This window comes from Passer montanus, unplaced genomic scaffold, assembly GCF_014805655.1.
Source record: "Passer montanus isolate IOZ18808 unplaced genomic scaffold, ASM1480565v1 scaffold53, whole genome shotgun sequence".
Lineage (NCBI taxonomy): Eukaryota > Metazoa > Chordata > Aves > Passeriformes > Passeridae > Passer > Passer montanus.
In genome coordinates, this window is record NW_024370263.1 from 6,406,509 (window position 1) to 6,422,685 (window position 16,177).

Consider the following 16,177-nt stretch of genomic DNA (forward strand, 5'->3'; position numbering starts at 1 on the left):
AAGTTTCTATATAAATATATATATATATATAAAAATATATATAAATATATAAAGTATATATGTAAAATATATATTAAAAGTTTTTATTTATATATAATATTTCTATATAAATATATAAAATTATATATATAAAATATAAAATATATATATATTGTAAAGAGTCTCAGCAAGAAGCAGTCTTGGCTGTCAGCAGATAAATAAACTTGGGGTCAGAGCTCCTTTTCCTGGCTTTGCCACCCAGTTACAGTTCTGTAGTTTCCAATTTAATTAATCTTCATTGTAGCTGTCACATTCCTGTCCCTCATGTGAGTTGGAATCTCTTCCTTAGCAAGTTTGATCACTCTGCAGATCCTTTTAAGCATTTCTCTCACCTGCTTCTTGTGGATTAATACCTTGAAATTAATCTTTGCTTCCTGTCACAAGGGGAAGACACAGTTAAGTTAAACTCCAGCAGCTTTCCAGGGTAAGATGGGAAGCATTAAAGATTAATGCAAAAGCCAGTCTGATGAGTTACAGTAGCAAATAATTATTAAAATATATTAAAAGTTGCAGCTGTTATTGGGGGGAGGATACTCTTGGCTTGGGGAGGAGGGGATTTTCTTTAATGGCAGGAATGTATAGACTGAAAGGGAAAGCTGAAGAATAAACAGGTTAAAGTTTCAGTAAAAATGCCCTTTGTATTTCTTCAGTGTCATCAGACAAGATCAGTGGAGAAGAACCGAAAGATTGCCAGAGAAATCCTGCAGGAAAAAGTTGACCTTTTCTACAAAGGTGAAGACAGTGATGTTTTTAAAGAGAAGAAAACATCAGAGAAGCAAAAGCAGGAGAAAAAAAGAAGAGCAAAGGAAAACCTAGAAAGGAAAAAGCTTTTTAAAGAGATGCAACAATTGGATAAGGAATAAACATGTGAAATATTGCCTTGCCCCAGCAGGGTAAGAGAATTGTTTGCCATTAGACCCAAACAGTTTTCCTGCTAACAGATGATACAGGGCTTCATGAGCACAGCTGAAACCCCAGTGCTGACCTGCTGCTCCTGCAAAGCTGAGGAGATAAAAGCACTCATGTGCTCCTGCTTCTCCCTGCCATCATCTCATTAATCACATTCAGCAATCAGTTTTTCTGCCAGGTCCAGGGGATAAAGGAATCCTTGTTAAAGAGGAGCTATAAGCTTTCCACCATTGTTAGCACAGACTGAAAAAAAATCAATAGATTTCCTTCTGTGCAGATGACACCTTGGGCTGCTTCCTGGGAGCTCCAGCACGTGAGAACAGCACTAAAAGGTTCTCACTTCCCATCCTCACCCAGGCAGTGACAGAAATCCTTTACAAACTGACCAGGTTTGGGTGCTGGTTTTGTGGGGTGAACTGAAGAGGCACCAGTCACTGGTTCAGATCCATCAGCTGAGCAATGCTCTGCCCTGCTCAGCTCTGAGTAAAGTTTAACCAGCAGCTCTCCAGAGCTTACCTGGAGTGGTGCTGAGCACTCCTGCAGGTCAGGGATGGTCACTCATGCCCTCCAGTTCAGGGGTAAAACTGAGTCTTTACAGATCAAAAATTACCTGTGCTGGAAGCTGCCTGCCAAGGCAGCAGAGTCCAGTTCATCCAAGCTGTGAATTAATTAATTAGAGTTGTTTGTTAGGTTTATGCTGTGCTGCAGTTCAGCTTGGCCATGTTGGTACTTCACTCATTTTGACAGTTTCCCTTTTATAGGAACAAATGCAGCTGTGTTTCCTTTGTCACCGTTCCCCTGAAGCCACTCCTGAAGTACATGTTTCCTGGTTTTATCCTGTTAGCAATTCCAGCAGCTTAACCCAAACTTCTCTTTCATTTCTGGACAGCACCCTCACCAGCTGCCACCATGTTTTGGTGACCCAAAGCCAGAGGATGGATTTTGAAGGCAACAGAGACTTCTGGAACTTCACCTCCTTGTCCCAGAGACCAGCTGTGCCATGGATGGAGTGCTCCAGACATCTGCAGGCCCCTTGCCTTGTCCTTTCCTAAACTCCTGCATGAAGTTTCATTTTTATCTATTGAGAGTTCTTGCTCCTGGAGTATGAATCTGATTAAAGTGACTGTACATAGTTTTAATACAAACTGTTAATGAAAATAAGCTTTATTACATCAAGTAATAAATACATACAAAGATGCAAATAACAGTTTTAGTAATTTATCCAGAATGTTTCTTTTTCTTTTCTTTTTTTTTTTTTTTTTGCAAACTTTAAACTGAAATCTCCAGCCTTAGTGTAGAAATTAGCTTTCCAGGACCTTGTTATTATTTAATAGGTTTCCCTATTTTCCATATAGCTCATGCACTTTAAGTGGACTTCAAAGCACTAACAGTCATGCAAATGTTTATGCAAAATGAACAAAAAAAGGAAAAATAAGAGAAGGGGAAGGTTATTTCTAAGCAGGGTCTATGCTGTATGACAAATTGTGACTTAGCAGACTACTAGGTACAGCATGCTATTCTGCATTTATTAAAAAAAAAATCCTTAGAGCTTATGTCAAACCTTGAAAGATTGACGTTTTGGGGATAAGTGAACATAGTCAAAGGAAAAAAAAAAACAGAATGAGGCTGTGGCTGGATAAGAAGAGAACTGAAATACAGCCTGGGAGAGAAAGAGCATTCCTCTGCATGCACTTCAGCTTCCATGTTTTAGAAACATTTTAGGGAGTTTTAACATCTTTAGAAAATGCAAACCCTCAGTAAGTTGAAAAATCCTTGGGTTGGTGTTTTTTTTCTTTCCCATTCTTAACTGTACATTTTTGCAAGGGCAAAACAAGAACGGCAAAACATTCAAAATAAAGGAGTTTGAATGTTGGAAGAGCCAGGAAGAAGAGGTGTTGCTTTTCCTTGAGGGGAGGTGCAGAGCCCTGCAGCCGGGCCGCGCTAGGATCTGGCGTTCCGCTCCGTCTCGGCCAGGCACTCCCGAACCAGGCCTCGAGCGTGGATGATGCCTGCAAAAGAGGTGGGCGTGTTTCAACCATCCCGTTCAGGTCACACTGCAGGACAGCCCACAGAAAGGTTTATGGATTTCTGTCCCCAGCTGCCAAGGCTGCCACAGAAAGCCTCAGCAGAGGGGACAGCCCTCGCTCCCCGAACATCAGCTGCCAAAGTGTGACTTCCCAAACTTGCATTGGAATTGAAAGGGGACTAAGCCAGCAATCAGAACACAGTAAGATTTGTAAGTCTGCAGTGGCAGGCAGGTCTTAATGTGCAGTGTGGGCCTCCTTAAAATCAAAGATTTAAGGAGAGAAAAAAAAATTTACCTACCAGTGAGTTATTTTGCTAGTGGAGTGAAACAAATTACAAAGTTATTGGGGAGTCATTTTAGCAAGCTCTTAATGCCTTGGGATAGTTCTCTGCAACAATGCATCAAAATCCAAGCCATCATAATACTGTTAAAGACAAGTTGTGGCTGTCATATAAAGAGATTTTTTTTTATTGTATGTGCAGAAAGTTACCTCCTAACACTGGCTCAGCTCCCAGTGTAAATCATCACCCCTTTACATGCTGCTCTCATCTGATAGACATAATGTGGAATTTTCCACTACAAGTCCTGTTGCCTTGAGTTCCAGCAATCTGGACTCTGGTTCATAATCCTGGAACTAAATGTGGATTCATGCTCACAGAGCTGCTGAAAGAACAGAGCTTGAGGTAGGTGTTAAAATGAGAGGTGGACAGATTTTCCTACAACAAAGGTTTATATTTTGCTGACTAGGCAAGACAGAAGATGATGTCTCTGCTCCTTAACAAGGTAGAGAAAGGGCAGTAAGGCAATAGATGGGGGTTAATCTCCAGAGATAATGGTTTCTGTTTCTAGAAGGCTGCTAGCCCAGATCACAGTGAGCCTACTGACCTGGCAGGACTTGGTGAGTGCAAGGCTTTGCAGAGGTTAAACTGCCACGGAGGAGGAAAGCTGCAGCTGTGGGATGCAGAAACATGAACTCAAAGCAGTGTGTTAGACCTGGATCTGGTGGCAGGATGCCCAGTTCATGCAGCAGAACTACTCTGAATAATGTAGAACACTGGGAATTGGGCCAGTTTGAGAGGTCAGTAGTGCTCAGGAGCAGGCAGGGCTGGGGACAGGGACTTTATTCAGGGATAACCTCCATGGAGGCAGCAGTCACGTGTCACCCTCAAGCATTCTGCTCTCACACTTGCACATGCTCCTTCAGCCACCAGGCTCCCAAAATGGAAAGAGAGGTACCTTTGTGACCAAAAGATGGCAGCAAAAAGTATTTATTCAGGATTTTGTGCAACACTGGCAAGTCACAGTGGCAGCATTGTATCTTAATCTACCTTGTTGCAAGAGGAAGCAAAGCAACTTTTTCCTCACTGAACTAAACCATCCAGTCCAGAGAACATCTGCATCTCTCTCAGTCTCTCTCAAGCTGTCCCCATTAGCCTGTTGCCATTCATGATCTATTAATACTGACTCAGGCAATGCAATAAAGAGAGACTCCAGCAACATTGATTTTAGCTGGGCCAGATTCCACTTACCACTCATCAGCAGACTTTATTGCATCCTTTCCCAGAACAGCTACTAGTCATTTTATTGCATGTCATGGCAGATATATTACTCTTCCATAATGGTTGAGCCTTAAATAAAGCTTTGTAGTCTGGGGTAAGTGTGAGGGGGATTTGCAAGGTGCTGAACTTGGTCTGTTACAATAACATTCCCATTCCGGGCTGAATGCACGAGCCAATCTCATCACAGGGACCACAGGAAGGGAGGAAAAAGTAAGCATGTCATGCTGGAGAAGGAGAGAACTGCCAGTACAACTGTTGTCTGTGGCCTTTCAGGCTCATTTCAGGAGCTGGAGCAGTGGAATGTCCCACTGCTCCTTCAGAAATATCCCTGCAGAGGACAATGTGACAATGTCAGGCTGATGTCAGCGGTGGGACATGCAGGGGTTTCTTTTACACTCCAAGGAAAGGGCTTTATTACCCCTTTTAGCTGACAAAGCAAAGCTGGAGACACTCTTCAGCCAGCCCTAAAAGCTGCTCTGTCCCTTTCTAGTGGACTTTTAATGACATGCACTTGACAGGAGGTAAGGGAGCCTAAGCAGCCCCACTCTCCTCTGCACAGAGCTCTGTTCATGTTTGACATCTCAGCCTGAACAGCTTTCCATAACACCTTTCTGGGCTTTTTTTTGTAGCTTTTTTTCTCCACCAGCCTCAGTGAGAACTACCACAGTGTTGTATTTCTTTAGGCAAAATGTAGTGAACATTCCTGGGCCAAGGGAGATGTGTATGAGATGTAAACAATGCTTGGCTGTGGATTTTGGGGAGTGGGGAGAAAAGGGAATTGAAAGGGCAAGAAAATCACCAGGAGCCTGAAACAACGTATCCATGAGAGGTTCTACAATAAGAATTATTTGAATTATTAACTGAAACTCCCTGTATGCACATGAGACACTTTTTGTCACTGTTTATCTATCAAATACTGCTCAGACAGAGCATCCCAAGGTTTCAGTTGCTGGTTAATACTCCCCCTTTCAGGAGGAGCTCAAGTTGTCTCTTTTCAAAGGAAGCAGATGTCATTAAGCTATACACAAGTAGTCAGTGCACAGAGTGGATGGGAAATTTTTTTTTTTTTTAAATAAGTTTAAAAGTTACCTCTTTTTAGCCTCTCCATCGCACTTTTACTCCCAGCATATGTAGGTCTAATCTCTTTTCCTAATTCTTCTATGATAGCTAGAAGTTCTGCATATTTGCTCTGTGGTACTTGACTGCTGCTGGTGCCCTGTAGTTGAAAGTACATTAATCTCAGTCAAATACTGTAAAAACAAAACAATTACAAGAAACAGCAAGTGGAAGTTTATGGAAGACCAGAGATAGCCCCGTAAATTACTTTTTAAAACAACAAAATTTCAGGATCATTATATAAACATTAATTTTTTTAATTGCTGCTACAGTCGGTCACAATGCCATGTGCCCTTCAAAACTTGGGATCAACTGTGAGGATGCAGCTGCAGGCCTTGGACTTTGGGTGAAGCTGAGTTAAAAGTCCTGCAAAACTAGCAAACTGAGAACTGCTTACTTAACCCTGTTTCTGGTTTTTCAGTGTTTCAGTGTATATTTTGTGGAGAAGCTCGCCAGGCAGGGAGATTGAGAAGATAAAACTGAATAGAAATATTGGGCTTTTAACAAATAACTTTAAAATATGTGAATGCCCTTACAGAACATAATTCAAGACATGTCCCTGACTCAGACAGGACAGGACTAGCAGTTAATTAGGAACCAACCTCACTCAGCACTCAGCTTAGCCTAATTTGATCCCAGACATGTGCGAGGAAGCCGTCTGCCATTTGGGTTTGATTTCAGACCTCGCTGGGAGGGAGGAGCACCTCAGATTACAGGCCACAATCCCTGCCACTGTGCAAAGGCAGGGTCAGTGATCTGACTGAGGGGAAAGAAGCAGAGCTGTACCTGCATCCCTTGTGTATAGCCTAGAGATGGGGGGCCGTAGTCGTTTATGAGCTGTCTGTATTGTGCCGATGTTGCCATACTTGTGGAGGGAGAGTGAACACCCCCAGCTGCAGAGAGAGAGAAAAAAACCAACTGTTATTACCTAAAGATTAATTAGTCTGTTACATTGGGACACATTTTAATCACTTGTTCCTAAAGCTGTGACCTCTCACCTTTGCCTAAGATCACTAATGACATTTCTGAGTGTCGCTGCTAGGAAGAGAATGGCTGAATTAATGCTTCTCTCATGGCTGATGAACACTTGGAAATAGCACAGCCTGCAGCATTAGCAGTGCAAATTGTTTGCCTAAAAGTGAAGCAGAGTGTAGCATGACAGGTTGCTCTGCCTAGACAAACTGTAAGTATTAAGGAGCCCTATTTTTGCATATATACATTCCACACAGATGAGTCTAATGTGCTGTGCTATTTTTACTTTTTCAGTGCAAGTTATCTGAAAGTAATTTTGCAACTCAAAGTGTCATCACATGGTCAAAGCAAGTTACCCTCAGTACTATTTTCAGCCAATGCCAAAACTATTCCTAGGGAACAGTCAGTTGTGGTACATCAGATCTGCTGCTCATTGTGTGACATGGGAGGCGAGGAGTGCTACCATTATTCCTCTTTGTGTGATATCAAACATTTTTAGCCAGTCAAATTGTGCTGTATAAGTAGATCAAAGGGAAAATAACATCACTTTGTGTTATGGTTACTTTTTCTAAAGTTATAAAAGATTATATTCACATCTAATGAGTTTTGAGTCAGTTACGAGCTCCAGAAACAGACTCTAATGTCATCACTGACAAACTGCTCCAGAAATGAGCAATCAAAACACTTTCTCCCCCTTGCCCCACAATGCTAAGAATTTAGGTTTGAGAAACAACAATTCAATTTTTTTAAGGGGCTTAATTATACTGCCCACTTCACAAGTGTGCTAAAAAACCTGCTGGTTATGCACTTGGGAGCAAGGGAGCATCACAGCACTGAACTTCTTCACTCCTGCAGCTCAAGTGCCCTTGCATCCATGGATGCTGCTGTCTTTGCCTGTAGGCACAGACACAGACTGCCTGCTGTCTGGAAATATCTCCCCCCCTTACAAACTCCTTTGCTGAAAATTCCCAACTGTCTTTCATATGAGGAACAGATCTCATTTACCAGCCTTCATTTAAATCTAAATTAAACTGATGCTAAAAGTCACTGGGGCTCAGAACTATGTAAATCTCTGGCTTTGTTTTAAAGTTGCAAATGACTTCATTCCTATTTTCCCCTCTCTACAAAAAGAAAGGGCCAGCAGTTACTCTGTAAAAAGCTCTGCTGAACATAGTGGAACAGACTCTTGTCCTCAGATGGGAAGTCTCCCCTTCTGAGTTATCACAGGATATCACTCATTACAAGAAGAGAGCATGTTCTTTATTTTCACTTGTTAACCAGATGTGAAATCCCAAAAAGGCAAATTGGGCTGGTCACTAGGTCACCTTAAAAAAAAAGCAAAGTTTCTCTTTTTCTTCAACAAAGCTGCTAAATTTTATGTCATTACAACCTGCAGTTTCATCACTGAGGTTTCACATGGAGTTAATTTTGCTTAAGCATAGTAAACCCCCCCCAAAAAACAACACACCCATAGACTAGGGCACTGTAGGAACAGCACAGTTGTCAGCCACTCTCTCAATTAGTTCTTCACATTATCAGCTCAAAATACATGCACAAGTGTAAGATTTCTCTATGTGAAACTCAGTGCTTCAAGTCCAGATGACTGAATTTCAACAATTACTGAACATGACACAACAGCAAACCGCATCTCTTTTCCAAGGACTTCAAAATGCTTCAAAAACATTAATGAGCCCCTTGTGCTGCAAGGTAAGAAGGTTTAATTACCTCAATTAAGCAGAGAAAGGCTTAAGTGATTTTTCCTCATGTACAATAAAACAAAAGACCCATCCTGCAAAGACTTGCCCCTGAACTGCTGCTGCAAGCAGTCACATCCAAGAGCTGGGAGCTCCAAACTGGATGTGGACAAGGCAGGGACCCCGATGAGCAGGCTGGAGAATCCTGCTCTCCCCACTGAGCAAAACTGAGCTGCAGCCCGTCCAAAACTTAGAGCAACTTACTGATCCCATTTGGGTTGATGAGAACATGTGGTTAAGGATACCAGGAGATGGTGGGCATTGGAGCAGGCTCCCCAGGGAAGTGGCCACAGCACTGAGCCTGGGCTTGGCAAGCATTTGGACTCTCAGGGACAAGCTGTGAGTCTCAGGGTGTCCTGGCTGCTGGACACGACGGCTCCGATGGGTCCCTCCCAACTCAGCACAGACAATTCAGAGATCATTTCACATTCTCTCGATTTAAGAGTCTGCAGGAGAGACCACACAGCAGCGTACCTCCACACAGGAGACACAAACTCCAACACAGAAAAGTTTCCCAGGGGTGGGAAGGGCACGGGGGGTGACCCGGCTGCGACACGGAGGGACAAAAGGGAGCGGGAGCGCTGCAGAGCGCGCTGCCGACACTAGGGGCCATCGCTGAGAGCGCGGCCCTGCCAAGTGACAGAGCCCGGTAACCATGGTGAGTTTACCCGTTTCTTTGCAGTCTGCATCAAAAATGTAATAAGACATAATGCCATGCGCCGACCACTTTATCAGCAGCAGCAGCAGGCCCGGAGAACAAAGGGAAAGGATTTGGCTCGGCCGCGGTGCCAGGCTCCGCGCGCCCGTGGCAGAAGTTGTGCCAGTCAAACTCAGCTGCAGCGGGGGGAAAAAATGAAAAATCCTTGGTTTCACCTCAGTTTTAAGTGATGCGATCATGAAAATGAAATTAATTGGGGGGGGATATTAATATGTCACAGGGCAACAAGCTTTTTGACCCATCACTTTGTGTGTTAATCTCAGGGAGAAGCCCTGGGTCTTGGATGACTATTACTCAATTAACCCAAAATTCATCTGCATGTCTGAACAGTCTGTGTGTCTCGGATTAAAAAAATAATAAAAAACCACCAGATATTGCTATTATAGTTAGAAATTAGGGCAGGAAGTCTCACAGTCAATACCCAGTCAAAAATCGGTGTGATGATTAGGTATTCACTGGAGAGAAAAAAGGAGGGGGGATCTAAATTGAGGCTTGCTCTCTCCAACGTTAAAATGACAATGGAGACAGTTAAGAACTGACAGAATCGAAAATGGTACTGAATTTCAGTGGCACCCTGTATCACATCCCAAATTCTCTTAGTGCTTGCTGTTGTTTAAAACCTAAATTAATACACACACTTTCCTCCCTTCACTTTCCCAATTAAATGTACACAAAACCTTGTGGATCCCCACTTATTCTAGTGCAAACAATGTCTTTTATTTCTGTATTCCAGCAGAAGACTGCCACAAGCATTTCTCCCCACAAAAATATAGTGATTTCCTTGTTAATTAATATTAATCTTTATTAATTATGGGGGGTACAGTAAACAGAAATAAGATTTTGGTATCAAAATCTCTTCCTTCCAGCAGTCTCTCTCAGCCCAAATTAACACCCTGAGAGACAAAGGATCTCAAATCAATCTTTGTTTGCCTAAACTCCAGCTGACCAAGAACCTTCCCATTAATTCCTGATAGGTTTGTAGGGATCCCTTCAGCTCCAAGCCTGAGCAGTGATGACCAATTTGCTGCTTCAAGTTTTAATTCTTAATTCTATTACTGCTGCTTGCTGGAAAAATAACAGGGAAGGCAGCTTGCTGAGCACCCTGAAAGAAGCAGCAGGAGCAGGAACACTTGGGCACACTCACCTGGTCCACTTTGGCAGATGCCAAGGCATCCACACAGCCCAGCCACCCCCTGTTCCACAGGCAGCAAAGGAAAACCAGGAACAGTCACACAACTCACTGGGTTACTCGTGTAGGACTGACTTAGCAAGCCAAGGGCCAATCCCACTGGATGTGTGTTTCCCAATCCCACTGGATGTGTGCTTCCCAATCCCACTGGATGTGTGTTTCCCAAACCCCACTGGATTTGTGTTTCTCAATCCCACTGGATGTGTGCTTCCCAATCCCACTGGATGTGTGCTTCCCAATCCCACTGGATGTGTGCTTCCCAATCCCACTGGATGTGTGTTTCCCAAACCCCACTGGATTTGTGTTTCTCAATCCCACTGGATGTGTGCTTCCCAATCCCACTGGATGTGTGTTTCCCAATCCCACTGGATGCGTGTTTCCCAATCCCACTGGATGTGTGCTTTCCAACCCCACTGGATTTGTGTTTCCCAGTCCCACTGGATGTGTGTTTTTCAATCCCACTGGATTTGTGTTTCCCAGTCCCACTGGATGTGTGTTTCTCTTCTGCCCTGTACTTTGTAAGGTCCTATAAAACCACATTTTACAGGCTCTTTCCACACATGAACACAAGAGCATGCAAGAGGAGATACCTGTAGCCTGGACTTCATCCAAGGTACAGTCTGTGGCACCTCGACAGTTCTCCCTCTGTTGCACAGACCCCTCAAGCTGAGGCTGCTTGACACATCAAGGCTGTTGCCATTTCAGTGGCTCAGGTGGTCACCACCTCTCCAGAGCCCAGTGCTGGAGGTCACTGCCTCTGCCACGCCCCGCAGACTCCTCATGGAGTCCTGACCATATGGGGCACCAGACAACGAGGCTGGTACTGAAAGGATGTAAATTCTTCTGTCCTAAACTAGGCAACTTTGCAAGAAAACACATGAGAAATGCTCCTGAAGCTGCTTTGCCAACACTACAATGAGGCATCCTCGAGCACCAGGGGAGAGGTAACAGCTTCACCCAGCACAGCTACTTGTGCAGCGAGTAGCTGAACACAGCTGTAGTGTTTTGGCTGACTGCAGGAATATTTTATTCCTTAGCCCTCTATACTCTTTGGTTTGAGTTCAACAAGAGCTCCTTGCCATCCATGGGACACCACATGCATGTCTACACAAGTAGATCCATGGCATAAGCCAAGCCACACACTGAATTCTAACAGCAGCTGCCAACCCAGGGCTCAAACAGAGCCCCCACTCCCCCAAACCTTCCCCTAATTTTTTAAATTTAAAATAACGGACCCTGTTCTCATTTGCACAAACCATTCCTTATAGCACTGGCTGTGAAAATCGTATTTTCACCCACTATTTCTCCCTTGAACAGCCCTTATGGAAGGAACAGACCTTTCTTTGAATAAAACTATTTCCTTTTAAAAAAACGCAGCGCGCAGACACATAAATATGTTCTCAAGAACTAGGACATTCTTTATCGTAACAGCCAGAGGCCTTGCTCTTTTGATCTGTCACACTCTGGGCCTTTCCTCTAGTACTCTCGTGCTGTTTAATCTTTCCATGTGGATAATGGTCATGGTTTATGTCTCCTCTTCCTGCCCTCCTGTCTCTTTCTTTATCAGGAAAACTAAAGCCAGTCCCTTGACTCCCCACCATTCTTCTTTTCTTGCTTAAGCTATTCCTACACCAGCAAGTTATTTGGCACCACAAGGAACAGATCAAGAGATTAAAGCATTTGGTATGTGTACACCACATGTAGCTGGCCTGAGGGAGTATGTCTTAAGGTTAGATTTTAGTCTGGTCCCCCAGACTAGGGGGGTATGGTTCAAAGCTGTGCCATCTTTGGTTTGGATCCCTGTGTTCCAATTGCCAGGGATGGAGCATCCGTGTTGCACAACTGGAGCAGAGCTTCTGGGCCACTTTTATCCAACAGGAATCCAGTTAGCATGAACCCAAAGCACTCTGCAGCAAAACCAAGGTGCTGGGTGGGGACCATGGAGATTCGCTGACTGTGAAAACCACACTGTGAAACTGCTCTCAAGCAAAACACTCAGGTAGGCAAAGCCAAAAATGCCCTCTTCTAAATGCCCAAACAAGTCCACTTGAAAATTGCCAATTCTGAAACATGTTTAAAGAGCTTCTTTTTGCATCATACTTAACTTCACATGGACTTCAAGAGATCAGGGATCCAGCAAATTTCAGTCTGAATTGGAGAGGGGAGCATATTTCCTAGAAATTATCCCCCCTGCTAAGGCACAAACACTTTGCTCTCTGTTCTGTCTACAAAGAGTATTCTTTCCAGTACTCCCACTCCAAAAACAACCTCTCAATATGGTCAACAATATCAAACAGAAGCTGTCTCTGTAAAGGGCGACAAGCGAGCCATGTGCTCGAGCAAGTCTGCACTGCAGGGCTGAGAACATAAGGGCCAGCCTCGTGTGCTGGTATTGCTTCTCAGGACTGAATGGAACTGGTCTCTCCAGCTGCCAGCTACAGCCCCAGACAGGGAAATGCTTTTCATTTCACCTCCCAGTGAGAATGTGCACTTTTCACAAGAAACTTGTGGTTGCTGCAAGGTTGGGCAGGTGCACTGAGAGCCCCTTTGGTCCTCAGCTCCAGCAGCACTTGTTGTACAGGCCACGACTTGTTCGTGTGGAGCCAAGACACAGCTCCTTCCCTTGTCACTGTCAGCTGGAATTGGTGTTTCCACACCCTATAGATGGCAGGTTTTAAGCTTTGTTACACTAACAGGACTTTGTCTCAAAACCTGACATTTCTGCAAGAATGAGAATGAAAGTAAAGGAAAATCCCAGGCTGTTTCTGCTAGCTTCTGTATCTTGAAACACATTTTCTCTGACCTGTGCTTAGTCTAAACAAAATAGGAATGCTGGTGAATATCCACTGAGCCAGAAAACACATGGAAACATGGTGAAAAACAAACTACAGACCCATTCACAGCTGGTGTAAGAGTCAAGTTCAGCTTAAGTCAATGGAGATGCTCTACTTCACCTCAGCTCAGCAGCTGGTCCCTTACGGAGAAATAGTCAAACAATATGAAACACAAGACAGATGAGGAGGAAGCAGCACTTCCCAGGAATCAGTAGGATAAGCAAGAGAAGACAAACAAATCAAACCATGGTTGTTAGAAAAGGTAACAGAGGTTCCCCTGGGACACTGCAGGGTCGGGTGAGGCTGGGAAGGTAGAGGCACTGCAGGTGCCTAACAGAGCTCATTTACAGCCCAGGCAGAGAAGGTGCTGTGCAGGAGACTAAATGGGGCTCCCCAAGCACAGGCAGCTTGGTACTGAAAGCTTGGGGTACTACATGCAGGAGCCCAATTCCCTGAGCACAGGCAGTCCAGGAAGGTGACTTCAGACAAAATTTGGACACAACACCGCAAGCCTGATTGCTGCCACCCTGGGCCAAGTGTCAGCACTGACCTGGGCAGCGGGGAAGAGGAGCAGGCACTGAATTCTGCTGTGACAATGCATTCTCCTTCCCTCAGCCTGGTGTAAGGCAGAGGAGTCAGCACCCAGCTGCTTCCAGCATCCTGAGTCACTTGTGGAGCAGCTGCATTCTCCTCACCCGCAGTCATCCCCAGATCTGCCGACAACCCACGGAGTTTCCTCCCCTATTTCCTCCCCCACATCCAGCTCCTCTCCCTCTGGACTTCAGTCCAGGACTGGATTCCCAAAACATGCTCCCATGCAAGAGCAGAGCCCAGGCACCCACCAACCACAACTGCTTCATCTCGCTGATGTGCAGTTTAAGTATAATTTTGCAGAGTGGCTACTCTCAGCCTCAACTTGAGAGGAGTTTGCTCTGCAGCAAGGACGCGGCTCCAAGAGCTGAGTCGACACTGCCTTCCCAAATACTCCTGCACCAGAAGCCCTGCACTGCAGGGAAGCAGCATTACCTCCCAGAGGAAAATCCCTGTGAGATCCACAGCTGCCCAGAGCCCTCCGTCGGCCGAGACCAAAATATTCAGCATTCATATAGAGAGGCTTCTGCAGGGCTGATTTCAGGCCAAAAGGGACAGATTTCCTGTTTTCCTCTCCTCTGCAGGACGGTGGGGGGGGCTGGGGGGTGGGGGTCCTTCACCCCAGTTTTGGAAGCAAACCCAGGATTTATCCTCCTGGCTGGGGGGCATTTAATTTAGGCACAATAGAGAAGCAATCTCCTCCAAATCAGAATTAAGCTCCAGAAAGGAGGGGGCCATTTGCAGTCATATCACTCTGAATGCGATATGTGCAACTGCAAGGACTGCTTTGTCTAAGTCCCTTGGCCTTAGGCCACGGTGCTGGCAATACCACTAGCTAGAGGAAGAGCTGGTGCGTGAGGATAATGGCAGAAGACAGGGAGGGAAGAGAGAGCCCATTTTGGATTCAGAGGAGGACGTTCTTTCATTGAAAAGATTCTGGGGGTGTTGAGGATGATCCGAACTCAGAAGAGAGGACAACTTAGACAAGAATAGTTCCAGCATGACAGCAAACTGCTGCTAACTTGCCGATACAAGGGGAAAAGGAGGGTGGGAGAGAAGGGGAAGGTAAAACTGCATGAAAGAATGCAAAGCGCTGATCGCAGCCGGAGCGCTGGAAGCACAGACACGGCAGCGAGAGGGCTGGAGACAGAAACTTCACCGCTCGGCTCGCATTGTGCGCGGCATGTCTGAGCCGGGATTTTGCAGTCCCTGCTCGCAGAGCAGCCAGACTCGGATCCCCTCCACTGCATGACCTAATCCCCACCCCTCACCCACCATCGCAAAATACCACCTTTGTTTTCCCTGCAATTTTACGGCTGTTCCGGAGAGCAAGGCACAGGTTCTCGTGGGAGCCGGCAGGAGAACGGTTTCCCTTTGCTGGGCTTTGTTTCTCTTTTTTTAATTTTTTTCCCCCCTCCGGTGACACTTCTGCTTTTTGTCAGAAACCCTCGGCACATCCCCTGCTCCCTGACCCTTCCGCAGAGCAGCACTCGAGCCCCACGGTGCTCCCCACACACGACCCCGGCTCCCCGAGCCTTTGCAGCCCCGCAGCCCCACCGAGCTGGGCTCCATGCAGGATCGAGGTGGCACAGCCACCTCGGCTCCTCCACCAGCTGGTGACGAGTCCTTGCAGTAAAATATGATCGCTGCTCTCCTGATGGCTAGACTAGAGATGCATCCCTTTCGCTCCTAGGCTGCCCAGCATTACAACCACTAACGGTGCTGTAAAAATCACCCAGGCACGTTTCCCTCCCTCCTAAACCCAACTCCAAAACTTTTTCTCGGGAAAAAAAAAAAAAAAATCAGCCTGACTTGTGGCTGTCTGATGCCAGTCCTGCAGGCTGGGCTGCGGGAATGGGAGACGAATACGATTTTTTTAAGTCAGAACCAACTTCTCCATTTTGGTGCTGTTTAATCGGAGCCGACGAGCACAGATTAGCGAGATCCCCTCCAAATATCCCACAGCGAAGCAATTGCTGCTGCGGCTTTGTTCAGGCTGCACCGATTTACACACGGAGACCCGATGTACAGCAGCACCGCAGCACCGGCAAAAACCCGCCGGCTGATGCCTTCGGAAATCGGGAACAGAAAAACGGGGGAACGTAGTTTAAAAAAGAAGAAGAAAAAAAAAAAGGCAAGAAGTTAATGCTGTCAAGGAAACTTTTTAAAGAGGTAAAAAAGAAGAAGAAGGAAAAAAAAAAGGCAAAAAGTTAACGCTGTCAAGGAAACTTTTTAAAGAGAAAAGTTGGAAGGACTCCTGTACTAACCCAAGGATGAGGAGTGATTTTTAAACAGGAGCTTTTTAAGAAACAGTCCAATCCCTGTGTGCCCCCCATCCCCAAAAAGTCTCCGGCGAGCGGAGCGGGCTCCTCCGCCCGGGATGCGGGGGAGCCTCGGACGGGGGAGCGCTGACCGAGGGTCGCTCCGAGGCGCCGGCCGTGCCTCCGCCGGCGGAGCTCCGCGCTCCGGG

The 16,177-nt window shown here is 45.5% G+C and overlaps 2 protein-coding genes across 2 annotated transcripts in view; one reads left to right on the plus strand and one right to left on the minus strand.

The window, feature by feature from the left end:
- The window catches only part of MTRFR (mitochondrial translation release factor in rescue), a 3,635-nt gene extending 1,474 nt beyond the window's left edge, over positions 1 to 2,161 (plus strand). Inside the window, exons 3-4 of the mRNA XM_039724502.1 lie at positions 690 to 932; positions 1,838 to 2,161. Of these exons, the coding sequence (XP_039580436.1) occupies positions 690 to 902 (213 nt within the window). The 3' untranslated portion in view covers positions 903 to 932; positions 1,838 to 2,161. The remainder of the gene's footprint in view (positions 1 to 689; positions 933 to 1,837) is intronic.
- Positions 2,095 to 16,177, minus strand: part of CDK2AP1 (cyclin dependent kinase 2 associated protein 1) — a 14,563-nt gene continuing 480 nt past the window's right edge. Inside the window, exons 2-4 of the mRNA XM_039724501.1 lie at positions 6,436 to 6,542; positions 5,623 to 5,749; positions 2,095 to 2,957 (exon numbers count right to left, since the gene is read on the minus strand). Coding sequence (XP_039580435.1) covers positions 2,890 to 2,957; positions 5,623 to 5,749; positions 6,436 to 6,542 — 302 coding nt within the window. The 3' untranslated portion in view covers positions 2,095 to 2,889. The remainder of the gene's footprint in view (positions 2,958 to 5,622; positions 5,750 to 6,435; positions 6,543 to 16,177) is intronic.